The sequence below is a fragment of the Mustelus asterias genome, chromosome 4 (assembly GCF_964213995.1).
Source record: "Mustelus asterias chromosome 4, sMusAst1.hap1.1, whole genome shotgun sequence".
In the NCBI taxonomy this organism is placed as follows: Eukaryota; Metazoa; Chordata; class Chondrichthyes; order Carcharhiniformes; family Triakidae; genus Mustelus; species Mustelus asterias.
The window spans coordinates 20,139,629-20,158,807 of NC_135804.1; the positions used below are offsets into that span (position 1 = coordinate 20,139,629).

The following is a 19,179-nucleotide window of genomic DNA, read 5'->3' on the forward strand; positions in this document are numbered from 1 at the left end:
CAGCTTTTTAATGTGGTGAGGTGAATGCCTTGCTGGTGTATTAAATTCAAATCAGGCAACAGAATTTGTAACACCAACCTAAGAAAAAGAATTACAACATTGATTTCAATTCTATGTGGCCTGTGAGACTCTTGCTCACATTAAATGACCCACAAAGAAACTGGTGTTAAGATAATCTCTTACTCAAACATTTAAACGGCAACTTAACTGATCAACCTTCCTCATGTTATCAGTTTGGCTGTGGCACTGAATTTTACAATCAACTGCTTTCTGGAATTGCGAACTCACGACTCATTAACCTCAAGTTACAGGATCACTGCACAACAATGAGCCAATAAAAGTTAAAAAGCAAAGATTGGTGACATTTGCACAGCATCAATATTAGCACAGGCTTGAAGTTTCCTCTATTCATGAATTTTTAAAAAATGTCACTATTAACCCTAGTGTCGGGGGGGGGGGGGGGGGGGGGGGGGGGGGGTTAGCAGGGTAAATATGAGGGGCTACGGGAATAGGGTGTGGGTGGGATTGTGTTTTGTGCAAATTCAATAATCAAATGGCCTCCTTCTGCACTGTAGGGATTCTAGGATTCTAACTCAGTCTTGGAATCTTTATCATCATAGATGAGGTTCACACGTTTGAGGCATATGTTTCGAATGAAAAGGTAATTTCCTGAAACAGTAATGTTGCTTCGCTCCACAGATACCGCGTCTGAATTCCTAAGCATTGTCACCATGATTTCTAGTTCCTCAACACGCTAGCTGTTTCTTGGAATTCTTCTTACCGATCTAATGCTTGTGTCCTAAAGTCCTGTAGATGAGACAATCCCAAATTGGCATCTTTTAAACAATGACCCCTCAGTTAAGATTCTCTCACATGAGGAAATAGCCTTTCCACATCCACCTTGGTCAAGATCCCTCAAATCTATGCTTCAATCAAGTGAAGCTAAGTTTTACGATTTTCCCCAACTGGTGTGACTTGCAAAAGCTCGTGTTAGAATCCTGGAGGATCTAAACTTCATTCCAAAGATCTGAGGCTAAAATCTAACAACTGGTTGGTAAACTCAGCGAAGATCAACAAAAAACGAGTTTCCACTATTAATATAATCAGAGTATATGCTTGGACTTTTTGTATGGTATTGCACCTATGATTTCTAAAACAATTTTGTAATTTTCCACTAATACCAAGCTAGTAGTTAATGCTACACACCACCCCACCTCTAAGTTGACCAGATCCAACCAACACAAGATTGGGAGGCATTGAATCCATTTGCAGGCTGGACACCTATCCAATACCAATTTGGCAACGGTAGGGAGTTGCATTGAAATAAATCGAATCTGGGGATGTCAAAGGCACGGATGAGGGTTTAACAGCAGATGGGCTGAAGCAGGAATAGGGACAGTTGATAGAACACAGATAGAAGTAGGTACTCTTGCAATGCAGTGGATATGTGGGTTGGAAACTGCGAGGGGAGAAACTACTTCTTCCAAAGGGTTATGAATCTGTGGAATTCACTACCCCAGAGTGCAATGGATGCTGGGACAGTGAGTAAATTTAAGCTGGAGTTACTCAGAACTTAAATTGGTAATGGGGAGAAGGCAGGAAAATGTGGGCGAGCATATCAGCCAAGATCGAATGGCAAAGCAGACTTGACGGGTCAAATGGCCTAATTTTGCTCCTATATCTTATGAATTTATGAACTATAGGAAGCATCATGGTTGTGAGCAATCTGGTTAAACTAAAGGTTGAGACCTGGGAATGGGTGAACCCAAGGGCAAGGCTTCTGGGACTAGCTATCCACAATGGCTTTGACATTTATGGATCATTAACAAGAGGAAACTTATAGATCCAGAGAAACGAGTCCTTTCAGCAAATTGTGTCTGCATCAGCCAAAAAAGAAATGAGCTGCTCATTTTAATCCCACTTTCCAGCACCTGGTCTGTAGTCTTGCTTCTTCACCTCAGGTGCAGATCCGGTACCTTTTAAATGGGTTGAGTGTTTTAGCTTCAAATACCAATTCGGGCAGCGAATTCCAGACACCCACCACCCTATGAGTAAAAAAGCTTTTCCTCATGCCCCCTCTAACTCTTCCACCAATACCTTAAATCTAGGCCCCCCGGTAAGCTGCTCTTTTCTGACTACTTAACAATCCCATATGGTAAAGAAATCCACAGATTCACCACGCTCAAAAGAAATTCCTCCTCATTTCGGTTTTAAAATGGGCAACCCCTTATACTGAGATTATGTCCTCTGGTCCTGGGACTTTTCCACAAGTGGAAACAACCTCTCGGCATCAAGCCGCCTGAGAATCCTATACGTATCATTCTTCTAATTCCAATCCAATGATTACAGGTCCAACCTATTTAAGCTTTTGGGTCGCTGGCTAGGCCAACATTTTTTTAAAAATTCTCCATGCCTAATTGCCATGGAGAAAGTGGGAGCAAGCTGCCTCCTCGAACAGCTACAGTCGACATGGTGTAGTTACACCCACAGTGCTATTAGGGAGAGTGTTTCAGGATTTTCACCCAGCAACAGTATAGGAACAGCGATATAGTTCTAAGTCAGGATGGTGAGTGGTTTGAAGGGGAACTTGTGGGTGTGGATGTTCCCATTTTTCTGCTGCCTTTTCTTTTCTAGATAGTAGAGGTCACACGTTTGGGAGGTGGTATCGAAGGAGACTTGAATTGCTGCAGTGCATCTTGTAAATGGTACATAGTGTGACCATTTTGTACATCAGTGGTGGAGGCAGAGGATGTTAAAGGTGTTGGATGGGATGCCAATCAACTGCTTTGTCCTAGATCGTGTCAAGCTTCTGGAGTGTTGTTGGAGCTAAACTTATGCAGGCACAATTGTAGAATATTCCATAACATTCCCGATTTGAATCTCAGTTTGTAGACAGGCTTTGGGGAATCAGGTGGTGAGCTACTCACCACGGAATTCCCAGTCTCTGACCTGCTGCTGTTGTGGCTGGTCCAGTTCAGTTTCTCGATGCTGTGATGGCATTGCCATCATATGTCAATAGATGATTGGATTTTCTCCTGCTGGAGATAGTCATTGCCTGGCACTGAAGTGGCAAGTAATTTATGGCACACATCAGCCCACGTCTGAAGGCTGTCCAGGTCTGGCTGCAGATGGACACAGACTACTTCAGTATCTGAGCAATCGCAAATTATGCTGAACATTGCTGCAAACATCTCCACTTCTGACCCTCTGATGGAAGGAAGGTCAATGATGAAGCAGTTGAAGATGATTGGACCTAGGACACTACCCTGAAGAATTCCTGCAACGAAGGTCCAGGATTGAGATGGTTGACCACGAACAACCACAACCATCTTCCTCTGGCAGGGTATGACTCCAAAGTCTAACCAGTGGAGAGTTTTTCCCTGGATTCCACTGACTTCGTTTTATGAGATCTCCTTGATGCCACACTTGGTCAATTGCCACCTTGATGTCAAAGGCAGTCACTCTCACCTCAGCTTTTCCTGTCCACGTTTGAACCAAGATGATAATGAGGTCAGGAGCTGAGTGGGCTTGATGAAACCCAAACTGAGTGCCTGCGAGCAGGTTATTGCTCAACAAGTATTGCTTAACAGTGCTGTCAATGACCCCTTCTATCACTTAATTGATGATTAACTGTAGATTGATGGGACTGTATTTGGATGGGGTAGATTTGTCATGCTGTCTGTGGACAGGATATACCGGTTTTCCATATTGCTGGGGTAGATGCCAGTGTTGTAACTACATTAGAACAGGTTGGCTAAGGGCGCAGCTAGTTTTGGATCACCAGTCTGTGGTACAAAATCCCAAGAGGATTAGACGTGGGCACTTAATGCAGCTCGACATCACGCTGGACTTGTAACTCTGCTGGTGCTAACTCCAAATGGGTGGAAGACGGTCTCTCTGAAAATGTGCTCAAGAATCAGATTAGGATCCAGCTACTAAATTAGACAGCATGTTCACACTGATAAGCACCTGAAACCAATTTGCATTAACATTCAAGTGGTAGTGACATCTGCATTCTAAAAGGCTCTATTAAAATTGTGCTTAAGAGTTAGGTTATGCCTATCTGTGCGGTATATATTTAAACTGTGCTCTGCATCTGTCTAACTTTAGTGTTTTATTGTGCTGTAAATTGAAAGCAAATATTTGTTACTTTTAAGCCAGTAAAGAAATTTAATACGTCGGCATTTCTTTTAAACTGTCAAATGGGTGGGTTAAATCCACATAAATTCCAGTATTGCTGTAATCGAGGGAGTTGTTAGTCCTCAGTCACGCGATGTCTGTAAGTGCAGGAATAAGAGGCAAGGTCCACTCAGCGGAACTGAAACTTCTGAAAGGTGAAATCATTCTTGGGAACTCCCAGGTTGCAACTTATTCAATTTGTATGCATCATGGCTAAATCTAAATATTTTTTCATAAATTAAACTAATTTCCTGCCACTGCAAATATTCACTATTTTGATTCACTTATGTAGCAATAGCATGCAGAGAAGTTTATCTTTTAAATTAATTGGTATTGCATAATTACAAATTTTCTTACTATTCCACACCTGAAGATTTACGATGAACTGTGCTCACCTACTGTACAGCTCACTACACAGTAGAAAAAACTAAATTTAGAAAGTCAAACACCAGAGAATAAGAGAAAGTCAAAAGAGATCAATAAAATAATCAAAATATGCCCTCCCACATTCAAACAGGGGGGGGGGGGGGGGGGGGGGGGGCAACATTTCAGGAAAGGGGGGAAAGACTTCAAAACAATGCAATACTGTGTAAACTGAGTGGGGAAGAGCCTTTCCCTCCTCCCAGAGGACGAACTTTGTAACAAAACAATTGATTTGATTTATTGTCACATGTATACATATACAGTGAAAAGTATTGTTTCTTGCATGCTATACAGACAAAACATACCATTCATAAAGGGGAGGGTGCAGAATATAATGTTACAGTCGTAGCTAGGGTGCAGAGAAAGATCAACTTAATACCGAGGTAGATAAGTGTATTTGAAAAAGAATGAAATAATTAAATTACAAACAAATATAGGGAAGCAGTAAAATCAACGAAAAATACGAAGTGACAAAGGAGCTGGAGTTCTGACACAATCCCGTGTGTCTTCAATACTTTTCCTTAGTTTTGACAAGTGTGAAGCCTTGTTTAAAATGTGATGGGAACAATTTCAAAGAGGAAATTGGATGGGTTTGATTTGTCCTGCTTTTGTGCGTTTATATATGCCCTATTTGTGAACACAACTCCTCACTCACCTGAAAGAGCAACATTCCGAAAGCTTGTGTTACCAAATAAACCTGGTGGACTTTAACCTGGTGTTGTGAGACTTCTTACTGTGCTTATCCCAGTCCAACGCCGACATCGCCACATCATCTGCTTTTTGTAGGCAGGATATACCTGGGCAGTTTATACCTGGCTGGGTAGATGCCAGTATCGTAGCTAAAATAGAACAAGTTGACTGTGGTACAAAATCCCAAGAGGATTAGATGTGTGCAGCTTGACATCACGCTGGATTTGTAATTCTGCTGGTACCAACTCAAAATGGGCGTAAGACAATCTCTCTGAAAATGTGCTCAAGAATCAGATCAGGATCCAGTTCCTAAATTAGGTGGCATGTTCACATTGATAAGCATCTGAAACCAATTTGCATTAACATTCAAGTGGTAGTGCATCTGCATCCTAAAAGACTACTTTATTTATGCTTAAGAGTCAAGTGTAGTCACTTCTGATGGCTACCTGTGCTGTATCTGTCTAACATTAGTGTTCTATTGTGCTATAAACTGTGCCATGCCTTTCTAGCTTGTGTTTTACTGTGTTGCAAATTGAAAATAAATGTTACTTTTAAGCTAGTCAAAAAATTTAATACGTTGGCATTTTATTTACTATCATTACGGGTAGGTTAAATTCACATAAATTCCAGTATACTGTTTACTGTAATTTAGGGAGTAGTTAGCCTACAAATGCAGGAAAAACATATAGCTACTAGATTGAGGTAGGATCCACTCATGGGAACTGAAACTACTGACGAGGTTAGTTTGTTTACTTAGTGTCACAAGTAGGCTTACATTAACAATACAATGAAGTTACTGTGAAAATCCCCTAGTCACCACACTCCAGTGCCTGTTCGGGTACACGGAGGGAGAATTTTGCATGGCCTTTCGGACTGTGGGAGGAAACCCACGCAGACATGGGAGAATGTGCAGACTCCACCCAGACAGTGACCTAAACCAGGAATCGAATTTAGGTCCCTGATGCTGTGAGGCAGTAGTGCTAACCATTGTGCCATCGTGCTGCTCTGGTGAAACCATCCCATATTACAACTGATTCAAATTATACATATCATGGCCAAATCAAAACATTATTCATAAATTAAACTTTTTTCCTGCTACTACAAACAAATACTCATTTAAATTAATTTATACTATATCAAGTACAATGTATATGTCAGCAGCATGCAGTAGTTCGTTAACAAGTAGTAGTGTTGATAGTTCATTAGCACTGTGCATTATTACAAATCTTCTTATTCCACTTCTAAAGATGTACTGTGTTCACCTACCGTACAGCACTACACGCGGGATAGGGGGACACACAAACACAAAAGAAGAAAGTTAAAGGAGATCACTGAAATAATTAGAACACCTCCTCCCACATTCAACGACTGCAAAATAAGGCAATACCGTGTAAACTGGGTGGGAAGGGCAATTTCCAACTCCCAGAGAACGAACTTCGTAACAAAACAATACGTGGCTTTGAGAAAAGAATGAAGTAATTGAATTGTTCGCAAACATTGGGGTTGGGGGGCCTCAAAATGAACGAAAAATACCCAAGTAACACAGCGTCTGGAATTTCGACACAGTCCCGTATGTGCCTTCGATACTTTTTCTTAGTTTTAACAAGTGTGAAAGTGTGTAAACATTATGGGAACAATTTCAGAGTGGAAATGAAAGTCCACTGTAACCAAGAAATGAAATTCCACTGTAACTACAACTTGGATACTTATAAATGCTTACAAAGTGGTCGAGGTGGCAAGTACTTTTGTGTTGGGATTGCATTTACCAATTAAACATTATGGGAACAATTTCACATAGGAAACTACATTTCGTTGTAACTAAGAAATTAAAATGACACAAACTACAGCTTGGGTATTTTTAAATGCTTACAAACGAGTTACGGTGGGGAGTAATGTTGGAGTTGCCTTTGATCGGTTCCTCTCGCCCAGTCAAGAGGAGAAAGTTGAAAGTTGCTGTGCTGGAGGCTTACCTGTGATTAAAACAGCTTTTTCCTGCACATAGAGGAACTCGGTGCCCGGCAGCGTGCAGTAGCTGAGCAGACAAGCCACCGAGAAGAGGCTGAGGCCGGAGTAGCCGGGCAGAGCCACGAAGCAGATGGACTCGCCGACGAGGAGCAGCGCCAGGATGAAGACGGAGCGCACCCCCATCCGCAGCTCATGTTTCCGCAACTGGCGGGCCACCGCGCCGCCGAACATAGCCGTGGCTATGCTGTACAGGAGCGAGAAGAAGAGCACATCTTGGTGGGGTTCCTCGCTTAGCAACTCCATGCGCTGCCCCTCTCTCTGTCTTTGTCAGAACCGATTCACCAGCAGCACAAAGTGGGGAGGGAGAGAGGAACCGCCTTTTACTCCCGCAGTAACACCTCCCCCCACCACTTATCAACTTCAGCAGCGCACTGTACAGGAGACCTCCACCCTACTCTTTCACACACTCCAGTGAATACTGCCTCCCTGCAGACTGCAACAGGAGACAACCATGCAGCTATTGATTTTGTCACAATAGTTTGCCCGCAGTCATATATTGACGCACCAGCACTGGAGAATGAGAAACATATGTGCACAAGTTTGCTTTATGTTAAAAAAATATATACTTCTGGCGTGAGCTGGAAGGGGGGAAACTAAAAATTCGTCTGAGAGTCACGTCAGCAGGCTATAGCTCTACTTCCAGTTCTGTCGAAGGCTTCAGAAAAGCTTAATGGATTAAGTTAAGAATGCGACAGGGATCTGGAGGGGGAGGGGGCAGAATTATTTACAATATATCTTATGTTGTATATATCTTATATTGACTTGGACGAGGGAAGTCAATGTATTTTTCACAGTAACTTCATTGCAGTGTTAATGTAAGCCTACTTTTATAGGCGGCACAGTGGTTTGCACTGCTGCCTCACAGCGCCAGGGACCCAGGTTTGATTCCCGGCTTGTGTCGCTATCTGTGTGGAGTTTGCACGTTCTCCCCGTGTCTGCGTGGGTTTCCCCCGGGTGCTCCAGTTTCCTCCCACAGTCCAAAGATGTGTGGATGAGGTGGATTGGCCATGCTAAATTGCCCCCTAGTGTCAGGGGGACAAGCTAGGGTAAATGCATGGGGTTATGGGGATGGGGCCTGGGTGAAATTGTGGTCGGTGCAGAGTCGATGGGCCGAATGGCCTCCTTCTGCACTGTATGATTCTATGATACTTGTGACAGTAATAAGAAAATAAAATATTGTTGCCAAGTTTGCGGATGACACAAAAATAGGCGGGAAGGCAAGTGGTGAGGATGACACAAAGAATCGACAGGTTATAGAGAGGTTAGGTGAGTGGGCAAAGACTTAGCAGATGGAATATAATGTAAGAAAATGAAATTAGGCACTTTGATAGGAAGAATAAAAGAGCTGAATATTATTTAAATGGTGAAAGACTGCAGAAAACTGCGGCACAGAGGGATTTGGGGGTCCTCGTGCTTAAATCATAAAGAGCTAGCTAGCAAAGTTCAGCAGGTAATGGGGAAGGCAAATGAAATGTTGGCCTTTATTTCAACAGGAATGGAGCATAAAAACATGGAAATCTTGTTAAAACTATACAAGGCACTAGTTAGACCACACCTGGAATACTGCGAACAGGTTTGGTCTCTTAATCTAAAAAAAGCTACACTGGCATTGGAGGCAACCCTGAGAACATTCACTTGATTAATCCCAGATATGGAGGGATTTTTTTATACTCAACCTCTCCTCATAAGAAAATCCCTCCATAGAAGAATGTGAGGTGACCTTATTGAAACATAAAGGATTCTCAGGAGGCTTGACAGGGTAGATGCTGAGAGGTTGTTTCCCCTTGTGGAAGAATGTAGGACCAGAGGACTTAATCTCAAAATAAGGGATAGTCCATTTAAGACAGAGATGTGGAGGAATTTCTTCTCTCAGAGGGTAGTGAATCTGTGAAATTCTTTACCTCAGAGAGCTATAGAGGTTGGGTCGTTAAATACGTTCAAGGCTGAGATAGACAGACATTTAATCAGTGAGGGAGTCAAGGGTTATGGGGATAAGATAGAAAGTGAAGTTGAGGATTAAGATCAGTCATGATCTCATTGAATGGTGGAGCAGACGTGATGGATTGAATGGCTGACTTTTGCTCCCATGTCTTGTGGTCTTATAGACAGTTTTGCATTCTCTTGAGTATAGAACGTTAAGGGATGATTCTAATCAAGAAGTTAAAAATGACAAAAGGATTTGATGTTATTTCTGTATTTAGCCTATGTTCCTATAGTGAGGTATCAAAGTGACCAAGTCAGAGTTTCCCAGCCATGTTTGATTCTTTGACACATAAAACATAGCTCTTGATAGTGTGGTTACAGACGCTGCCAGAACTGCCAAGTTTATCCACCATTTTCTATTTTTATTCTGAAAGAGTTCTCTGTCTGAAATGGCTGAAAGATGAATGGCAGTATTCTTTTTATGTTTCAGAGCTGAAGGAAGTTGGGAAGTAATCACTTTCATAAAATCCAACGTTTCAGATAATCTTCCGGGACATTCAGAGGTCTGCAATACTCAACCATTGACAAGTCAGGCAATTAACTCACAATTGGAGAGCAATTTTCCCAATCCAATGGAGGTGGATCGGGGGGCTGGAAAAATATATGGAAATTGCCAATAGGTCACTATCCTGGAGTCTTCCACCTTAGTAAGAGTTTTAACAACACCAGGTTAAAGTCCAACAGGTTTATTTGGTAGCAAATGCCATTAGCTTTTGGAGCGCTGCTCCTTTGTCAGATGGAGTGGAAATCTGCTCTCAAACAGGGCACAGAGACACAAAATCAAGTTACAGAATACTGATTAGAATGTGAATCTCTACAGCCAACCAGGTCTTAAAGATACAGACAATGTGAGTGGACGGAGCATTAAGCACAGGTTAAAGAGATGTGTATTGTCTCCAGGCAGGACAGCCAGTGAGATTCTGCAAGTCCAGGAGGCGAGCTGTGGGGGTTACTGATAGTGTGACATAAACCCAACATCCCGGTTTAGGCCGTCCTCATGTGTGCGGAACTTGACTGTCGTGTGTCGTGAAGGCCGCCTTGGAGAACGCTTACCCGAAGATCAGAGGCTGAATGCCCGTGACCGCTGAAGTGCTCCCCCACAGGAAGAGAACAGTCTTGCCTGGTGATTGTCGAGCGGTGTTCATTCATCCGTTGTCGTAGGGTCTGCATGGTTTTCCCAATGTACCATGCCTCGGGACATCCTTTCCTGCAGCGTATCAGGTCGACAACGTTGGCCGAGTTACAAGAGTAGGTCCGGTGTACCTGGTAGATGGTGTCCTCACGTGAGATGATGGCATCCGTGTCGATGATCTGGCACGTCTTGCAGAGGTTGCTGTGGCAGGGTTCCCTGGTTGGCTGTAGAGATTCGCATTCTAATCAGTATTCTGTAACTTGATTTTGTGTCTCTGTGCCCTGTTTGAGAGCAGATTTCCACTCCATCTGACGAAGGAGCAGCACTCCGAAAGCTAATGGCATTTGCTACCAAATAAACCTGTTGGACTTTAACCTGGTGTTGTTAAAACTCTGTGTTTACCCCAGTCCAACACCAGCATCTCCGCATCATGCCTTCCACCTTATCAGGGAAAGGGTGGGAATGAAGTCAGAACCCATACCCACAGTTCGGAGACAGCCAAATTATGAAGTTGAATATTGCTGAAAAGAGAGACACGTTGCCAAAGCTTTTCATCTTGCACTCAAGAGTGTTAACTTTCAAATGTATACTACAGGAGTAAAGTGTGCTAATTAGTTGATTCTGATTGGCCAAGGCTACAGGAGAAAGGTTTGCTAATTGGTCGAAAAGTTGACTCTGATTAGCCAAGGTATTGCCATGGAGGAAGTATCGGGGAACAATTGGCTCCCTGAGTCCCAGGTAATTCAAACAAAGGGTACAAAGCTTGAATATATACCTTCATTTGCAGAGAATGGGTCCCTGTGTATGAATATATGTTGTTTCTGTAAATGAGCCAATTGCAAGCTTGACTGATTACCTTAAGTTGGTCGTTAGTGCAGCTATTAGCACATTCAGGGTTATTCAGCAAGTGCTGTCCAATTTTGGAATCACATCAAACAGTCGACCTTTTGTTTTGGGATATTACAAGTGTGGGCTGGCTAAGTGCACTGCCCATGAACAACTGAAGGAATATGTTTGATTCAATTAACCAATCATTGGAACATATGGCCTACATACGTGGCACTGAACCGGCATTGAAATTCATGCACAACGTTGCTCAGTTGTGTGCTAGGCAAAATGCCATTGTGGAAGAATTAAGAAGTTGCTTGCCAATTCACTGTGGTTAATATACATCAGTTAAATATGATTCATCTCTTAAGTATGGCAAACATTTTCTTAGCTGAGTCAAGTTAAGTTCTAGGCAGCCTTTCAAATCCGAATAGCCAATCTTTCCAAAAAGGCTATTTCTATTCTGCACTAATTGTTAGCTGATTCCATGTTTATGTTATTTCTTTGATATTTTCCATGGACTTTACACCAAGGTTGCAGTGAATATTCGGGAGAATGATGGAAATTGAGCATCTCATCTCAGCTTTGGGATGCAGGTTCATCCCTATGGCTGTATACGAATGTGCATTCTCCTAAAATACCAGTGATTGTACAACCTAATATACAACGACCTCAAAATTTTAATACGTATTTATTTCATAGCATCCCTACATTGCAGAAGGAGGCTACTTGGCCCATCAAGTCTGCACCAACTCTCATACCGAGTATCTTACCCAGGCCCTCTCCCCTGCCCCATCCCCGCAACTCCACACATCCACCAGGGCTAATCCATCTAGCTCACACATCTTGGGACACTAAGGGCAACTTAGCATGGTCAATCCACCTAATCAACGCAAGTAGTAGTTTCATAAAATATCTGAACAAATGTATATTGATGCGTATATTGGCATAATATAATATATGCAGGGATATATCTGTATGTATAATAGCTTTAGACAAACACAAATTCACTTGTATTAGTACAGTCACTCATCAAGAGTAGGAAAACAGTTTAGACCATTTTGCTCTTTTTAAAACTGAAACAAAGGTCAAATTTTTTAACTATTTAAGATTTCCATTTCTCTTTGGGATTTGCCAAAAATAGCATGTACTATTTTTAGCCTGTCTGCAGTAAACAATCTTTTAAAATGTCCCTTCTATTGTATGAGTTGATGAAGATGTATTGCCAAGGTACTGTTTTTTCAACTTTGGTTGCAAATGTTTTTCTACATTTTCTTAACTTATCCACTCAGGCAGCCGTGATACGCATTTAAAGCAATCAATATTATCACAAACATACCAGTTCTTTGCATAGGAAATGCAAACAATAAGATAGATAACAATGACTTGACATTTTAGACTAAAATATCACATCAGGAGATTAGATTGTTTTTTAAATTGTAATAGGTTGTTTCAGCTCTTGGAAATAGGTCAAACTTTGTTTAAGTTACTGGATAACTTGACTGTCCATACAATGATAATTTTCTCAATGCCATTTAAAGAAGAAGCTATTCTATATTAAGGCTTTGAATTTTGACAAATGAAGGCAATTGAGAATTTCCTGGAGCACAGGCTGATTTGTCCTGCCACAGTATTTTATTGTACTCAAACAAATTTGGGTAAATTTTAGATGATTTAGCCTGCCAATTAGTTTAATTTATGAGCAGAGTAAAAGCATTCATATGGTAGTGGCCATACAAAATTTCAACCTTGTTACAGAAGTCACCGTCAGTTCTGCTAATAGTTTGAAACTTCTGATGGGATTTACTGATGCTGTACGGATACAGTTTATGCACGGTTGTGAATGGGGATTGCAAACAAGAAAATAATAAAAAGAACTTGAATTTATATGGCACCTTTCACATCCTCAGGGTATTCTAAAGTGCTTCACTTTCTGAAGTGCAATTATAGCTGTAGTGTAGAAACATTTCATATAGTTTTATGCATGTATATTTCAATTAGCTGTTCAATTTGGGAATTGAATCTGCAACACGGGTCTTTCAATTAAAATATTTAGTTTATTTATGTGCAAGCAATGAGAAGCCATGCATCAGAGTTGGCCAGCTATTAGTCTTTCAAACTGTTTGTATTAATGATTCATAAGTTCGTAAGATATAGAAGCAGAATTAGGCCATTTGGCCAATCGAGTCTGCTCCGCCATTCGATCATGGCTGATATGTCCTCATCCCCATTTTCCTGCCTTCTCCCCATAACCTTTCAATCCATTACCAATTAAAAATCTGTCTAACTCCTCCTTAAATTTACTCACTGCCCCAGTATCCACCACACTTTGGGGTAGCGAATTCCACAGTTTTGCAACCCTCTGGGAGAAGTAGTTTCTCCTCAACTCTGTTTAAATTTGCTACCCCTTATCCTAAGACTATGATGTCAAATTTAAAGTCCAATTAATGTAGTGTTTTTAATTAAGTATGAAAGGACTCGATACAAAATTGTAGCATGCCAGTAATCATCTTTGCAACAGTTTAAAATCATGATACGGCAAAAAGGAATGGCAACTTAATATATAAGTAACATCAAAGGAAAATTATTTGTGATTTCTAGAACTTTACATTATGATTAAAAATCCATTTTGATATCCATGATGTATTAATAGCAGTGGTGAGAGTATTCAACTTCATAGTAGTGATATCAGTGTGGATGCACTCCAAATTATGGAAACTGATCCAAGGTCAATAGATTTCAGATACAAAGTCAGTGAAGACAAAACGAGGAAGAAAATGAAAGCAGAAGAGTAACATTTAACAAGTATTTCTTTTGCTACGAAAGTGTCGGTAATTGAGTTGTTTTTGTGTAATTTAAACAGCACGAACTTCTCCACAATATTTATACTATGTAGTAGGGCAAACCCAGGGAGTGTGGGCTGCAGCAGGAGAGGAATGAATGGAAAGGGTTAAACACACAGCCTGACTGTAGTATTCACACTCGCTGTGCGCAGACATGACGAATTACCAGACAGCACTAACACAGTTGCACCCAGGTGATCTTTCCGAAGCTACAGTAACAGTAAGAGAATCAATACCACTTAACAAGGCTCCACAATGTCCAGAGGAGCCATTGTGCCTCTGGAAACTAATCAAGTATCAGGGAAATGGGGATGAGTAACACACCAGCAAAATTAGCTTGACAAACACAATGCTTTGATGTTGTAAACAGGAAGACAGGATATGTCCAGAAAATGATTAAAGTTAAAGCACACAGGATAATGGATTCACATAATGTGACAAAAGCAGGACTGTAACAAATTCAAAGTAACAATATGACGACCTAATGTAAATGTAATGCAAAAAGGGAGGAGCAGAGTAGCTCGGAAGCACGCTGGAATTACAGCTCCGAGTTATACTCTCCCTCATGCATGTTGAATAAAAGCCGTTTTTGTTGAAGTTCAATACGGTCTCAAAAGATTCCGTTCTTTTAATCACTCCAACAACCATAAATGATTATTTTTACATAAATATTTCAACCTCCGCCACTTTCAGGTAACGTGATTTTTTTTTGTTCCGCTAATAAGGAAAACAACAAAAAATTGTGTTGAAATTGTGCACACATATTAACCTTAAATCTCCAAATATGAGAACTAAGAAGTGTAAAGTTGTAAATTGCAAATTACTACAGTTTACAGAGAATGTACAGGTGTATTAGATTGGAAGCTGTTTTCAAATATTCTTGAATCTCTGCAAATCCTGTCAAACATTCTGCACCTTCTTCTTTCCTTCCCTATGAATGGTATGCTTTATCTGTATAGCATGCAAGAAACAATACTTTTCACCGTATACCAATGCATGTGACAATAATAAATAAAATCAAAAGTATACATATATAGGTATATAGCAACCAGGGGCCAACCTAGGTTAAAAATAACTTTTGAGTTTAGATTTAACTGGATTCAGAAGAAGCTGAACAGGACAAGGAAGCTGCAGGGAGCAGACTTCCCAAAAGAACAAAATAAAGTCCAGAAACCGGGGAATTGGGACTACAGGTATGTGTCGGAAGACAGTTAGGTTAAAGGAACAAAGAACAAGAAGTTGAACAAAATCCTGTCAGGTGAAGTCAAAGTAAAAAGCACAGAGTGTGTTCTGAGTTAAAGAAGCAGCTGCAAGTACCAGACTTAACTTGAGAAATCAGACATCCGAGGTAAATCAAATGTTTGGTGACATCTTAATACAGCCTGTGAAGTAATCATGTTGGTAAGATATAGTGTGGAAGCCTGAATGCATGTGGTAATTCAAGACAGAGATACTGAAAGGAGAGATTGAAATTCTGGAAGTGAATCCTTGGTGAAGGCATCCAAGAGAAAGTGGTGTTTGGGAGAAGGTTCCAAGGCATATTTTTTCAAGAGTGGAGTTTGAAAATACTGATGTGGAAGTCAGAGTTCTAGTGCGACCAGTTAGCTCACAGTGTAACAAGCATCTGGGGGATTTGATAAGAAATCCACAGAAGCTGTTTGAGTGCCATCTATCACTTGGTTTCAGAGTGTGGTGTGTCTGACCACATTTCATCTATTGGGTTACAGGGACTATGTACTTACTGGGAACATTAGCGTACAAAGGTACCTTTTGTAACTTGTGTTATCCTTACAAACCTGTGTATGTGTGCAATTGTATAGGTGGGGTGAAGGAGTAGTAAATTATAGTTAATCTTTTCTTGTGTAATAAAGTTTTTTTGTTCTTTTATTAAAATTGGAAGTCCTACAACTCTGTTGATCCACATCTCTTGGAAAAAAAAGTTACGATCTTTCGAGCCAGGGTTCCATTCTGGTACCTAAGTGTCCAGGAGTATCACTGGATTCAAAACATTATTGATGCCTGAGCACACTTTTTTTTACTCTACGTAATTTATGAAATATGAGCATGGAGTATATGTTAAGAATTAGGTACACAGCACAGCAGAGTCTTGAACTTTGATACATCAAGTAACTCTCTATATCCAAGTTTTAACTGGTGTCAACTGCACTGAATTTCACTCCAATATGTCTAAGTTTTACTATTGTACACTGAAGTAATTAGCTTCCATCCTGCCTTCCTGTAATTTCCTGTTTCTAGTCTCTTGCTTTCTTCGGCTGCTTGAAATATAGGATTGTACCCACCAATGAAATAGCAATATTGAGAAAACATATTTCCTATTCTGCTGGGGTCACCAAATTCAAACAGCTAAACCCGCTGGCAATAGAAATATTACTGACCCTTAAAATTCAGTCTGACGCTGACAGTTCTGCATCTGGCTGTGAGTAAGAGAGAGGAGGGTGGACAATCGCAAATGAAATAAAATAGTGTTGAAATTTCATCCATTTACCAGGCAACAATTCAGTTATTTATTATTTATACGTGTGTCCGCAAGTGGCCATTCTATAAGACTGTTAAATCCAGCACCTTTTGTTCAGCACTGTACCTATTAATAAGAAAAAGATTGATAAACCAAATGTTTTTCTCTCACTCCAGTATCCTTTCCGTTATTCATTTTACACAGGCATCAATTTATCCTCACAACAGGAGGAAGTTGCTGAATAGAGCAAAACTTAATGTTCACCCAGAAGAAAGCTTCAATGGGAATTTGTTGCTGTTGGCTTGGCTAACATTGTTGTTTATGGTAAGTGATTATAATAATACCTCAGGGTCAGGACCAAGCTGACAGAATTTTAAGAATGCAGTAGAAACACAAATGTATCCTATTTGCGTGTAGGAACAATAATTTCAAAGCCTGCAGATGACACAAAGCTTGACAATGTAATAAGCAGTGAGTGGGATAGTAACTGGTCTCCAAGAGTCAGATCGATGAAATGCATAGATACACAGCATGTTAAATTTATTGCAGAGAGTGTGAAGTGGCCCTAGTTATGATTTTGATTTCATTTGATTTATTATTGTCACATATATTAACATAGTGAAAAGTATTGTTTCATGCGTGCTACACAGACAAAACATGTCGTTCATAGAGAAGGAAATGGAAGAGTGCAGAATGTAGTGTTACAGTCATAGCTAGGGTGTAGAGAAAGATCAACTTAATGCAAGGTAGGTCCATTCAAACGTCTGACAGCAGCAGGGAAGAAGCTGTTCTTGAGTCAGTTGGGACGTGACCTCAGACTTTTGTATCTTTTTCCTGATGGAAGAAGGTGGAAGAGAGAATGTCCGGGGTGTGTGGGGTCCTTAATTATGCTGGCTGCTTTGCCGAGGCAGCGGGAAGTGTAGACAGAGTCAATGGATGGGAGGCTGGTTCGCATGATGGATTGGGCTACTACTTTTGTAGTTCCTTGCGGTCTTGGGCAGAGCAGGAGCCATACCAAGCTGTGATACAACCAGAAAGAAACTTTCATCTGTAAAAGTTGGTGCGAGTACTGTAACACTACATTCTGCACTTTCTCCTTTCTTTCTCTATGAACACTATGTTTTGTCTGTATAGTGTGCAAGAAGCAATAATTTCACTGCATACTAATACATGTGACAATAATAAATCAAATCAAATTTTGGAAGGAAAAATTAGAATAGGTAACATAATGTAAATGGTATATTTTTAAAGGAAGGTAACAACAGAGAGACCTAACCCTAACACTATCCTAATACTGACTCTGGAGGTATAGAGCAGCAGAACAGTAGAGACAAGAAACACCAATTAGGTGAAGATGCCAGAAAAGTTGGGTTCTTTTCCTCAAAGCAGAAAATAGACCCAGGGGAGGTTTAACAGAGGTGATCAAATTGTGTTTTGGTGCAGAGAGAAATAGTTCCTACCTGTATAAGTATCAGTAACTTTAAGGATACAGATTTAAGATAATTGGCAAAAATGTCAGAGGAGAGATGCAGATTTTTTGTTACAAAACGAGTAACTCTGATCTGAAATGTACTGCCTGAAGCAGGTTCGGAGGTAACTTTCAAACAGGAACTGGGTTTTTACACGAAAAACATAAATCGGCAGGGCTCCAGGGAAAGAGTAGGAGAGTTGAATTGAAAAGCACGTTTCAATATTCAGCAGAGTCACAATGGATGAAATGAGTCGGTAGCACCAATTTTTTTGGACATTTCTGGTGTTCCTCGGGAACCAAAATGCCAATGCATATGTGCAGCTCTCCGAAATACATCAACCAGATAGGTGAGGATGTTAGCGCACTGCAGATAATATACACTGGAGACAAATCATGACAACAATCAGTGTGCAATGCTGATATAACACCAACACTGTAATTCATAGAAATCATAGAATCCCTTCAGTGCAGAAGGAGGTTATTCAGCCCATCGAGTCTGCACCGATAACAATCTAACCCAGGCCCTATCCCCATAACCCCACATATTTACCCTGCTAATCCCTCGAACCTACGCATCCCAGGACACCAAGGGGCAATTTGGCATGGCCAATGCACCTAACCCGCACATCTTTAGACTGTGGGAGAAAACCGGAGCACCTGGAGGAAACCCATGGGAAGAACATGCAAACTCCACACAGACAGTGACCCAAGCCAGGAATCAAACCTGGGTCCCTGGAGCTGTGAGGCAGCATTGCTAACCACTGTGTCACCTTGCTTAACACTCCAGTCAATGTTGTCCATCCCCATTCTCCCTACCACCCCCACTTAACCTTGCACAGATGAACTGCTTAAGCAGTAGGAAGGACTGTCTCACCAGTACCATTTAAAGGAATCATCAATTCCTTACCAATTATTAGCTGCCTGATTTCTTCTGGTCATTGCTCTGACCCTACAAGTTCATGGTGCTTTCCATTGCTGTTTCAAGTTGCAAAGTCTACATTGAATGATGGAGTGGGTGCTGAAGGACTGGCTTCTGACAAACTTGTCTGTATGGAATTTGCACGTTCTCCCCATGTCTGTGTGGGTTTCCTGCAGTTTCCTCCCACAGTCCAAAGATGTCTGGGTTAGG

At 41.0% G+C, this 19,179-nt stretch overlaps 1 protein-coding gene across 1 annotated transcript in view; it reads right to left on the reverse strand.

Moving 5' to 3' along the window:
- The window catches only part of hsd17b2 (hydroxysteroid (17-beta) dehydrogenase 2), a 29,839-nt gene extending 22,247 nt beyond the window's left edge, over positions 1-7,592 (reverse strand). Inside the window, exon 1 of the mRNA XM_078210231.1 lies at positions 7,263-7,592. Coding sequence (XP_078066357.1) covers positions 7,263-7,560 — 298 coding nt within the window. The 5' untranslated portion in view covers positions 7,561-7,592. The remainder of the gene's footprint in view (positions 1-7,262) is intronic.
- Positions 7,593-19,179: the final 11,587 nt, after the last annotated feature.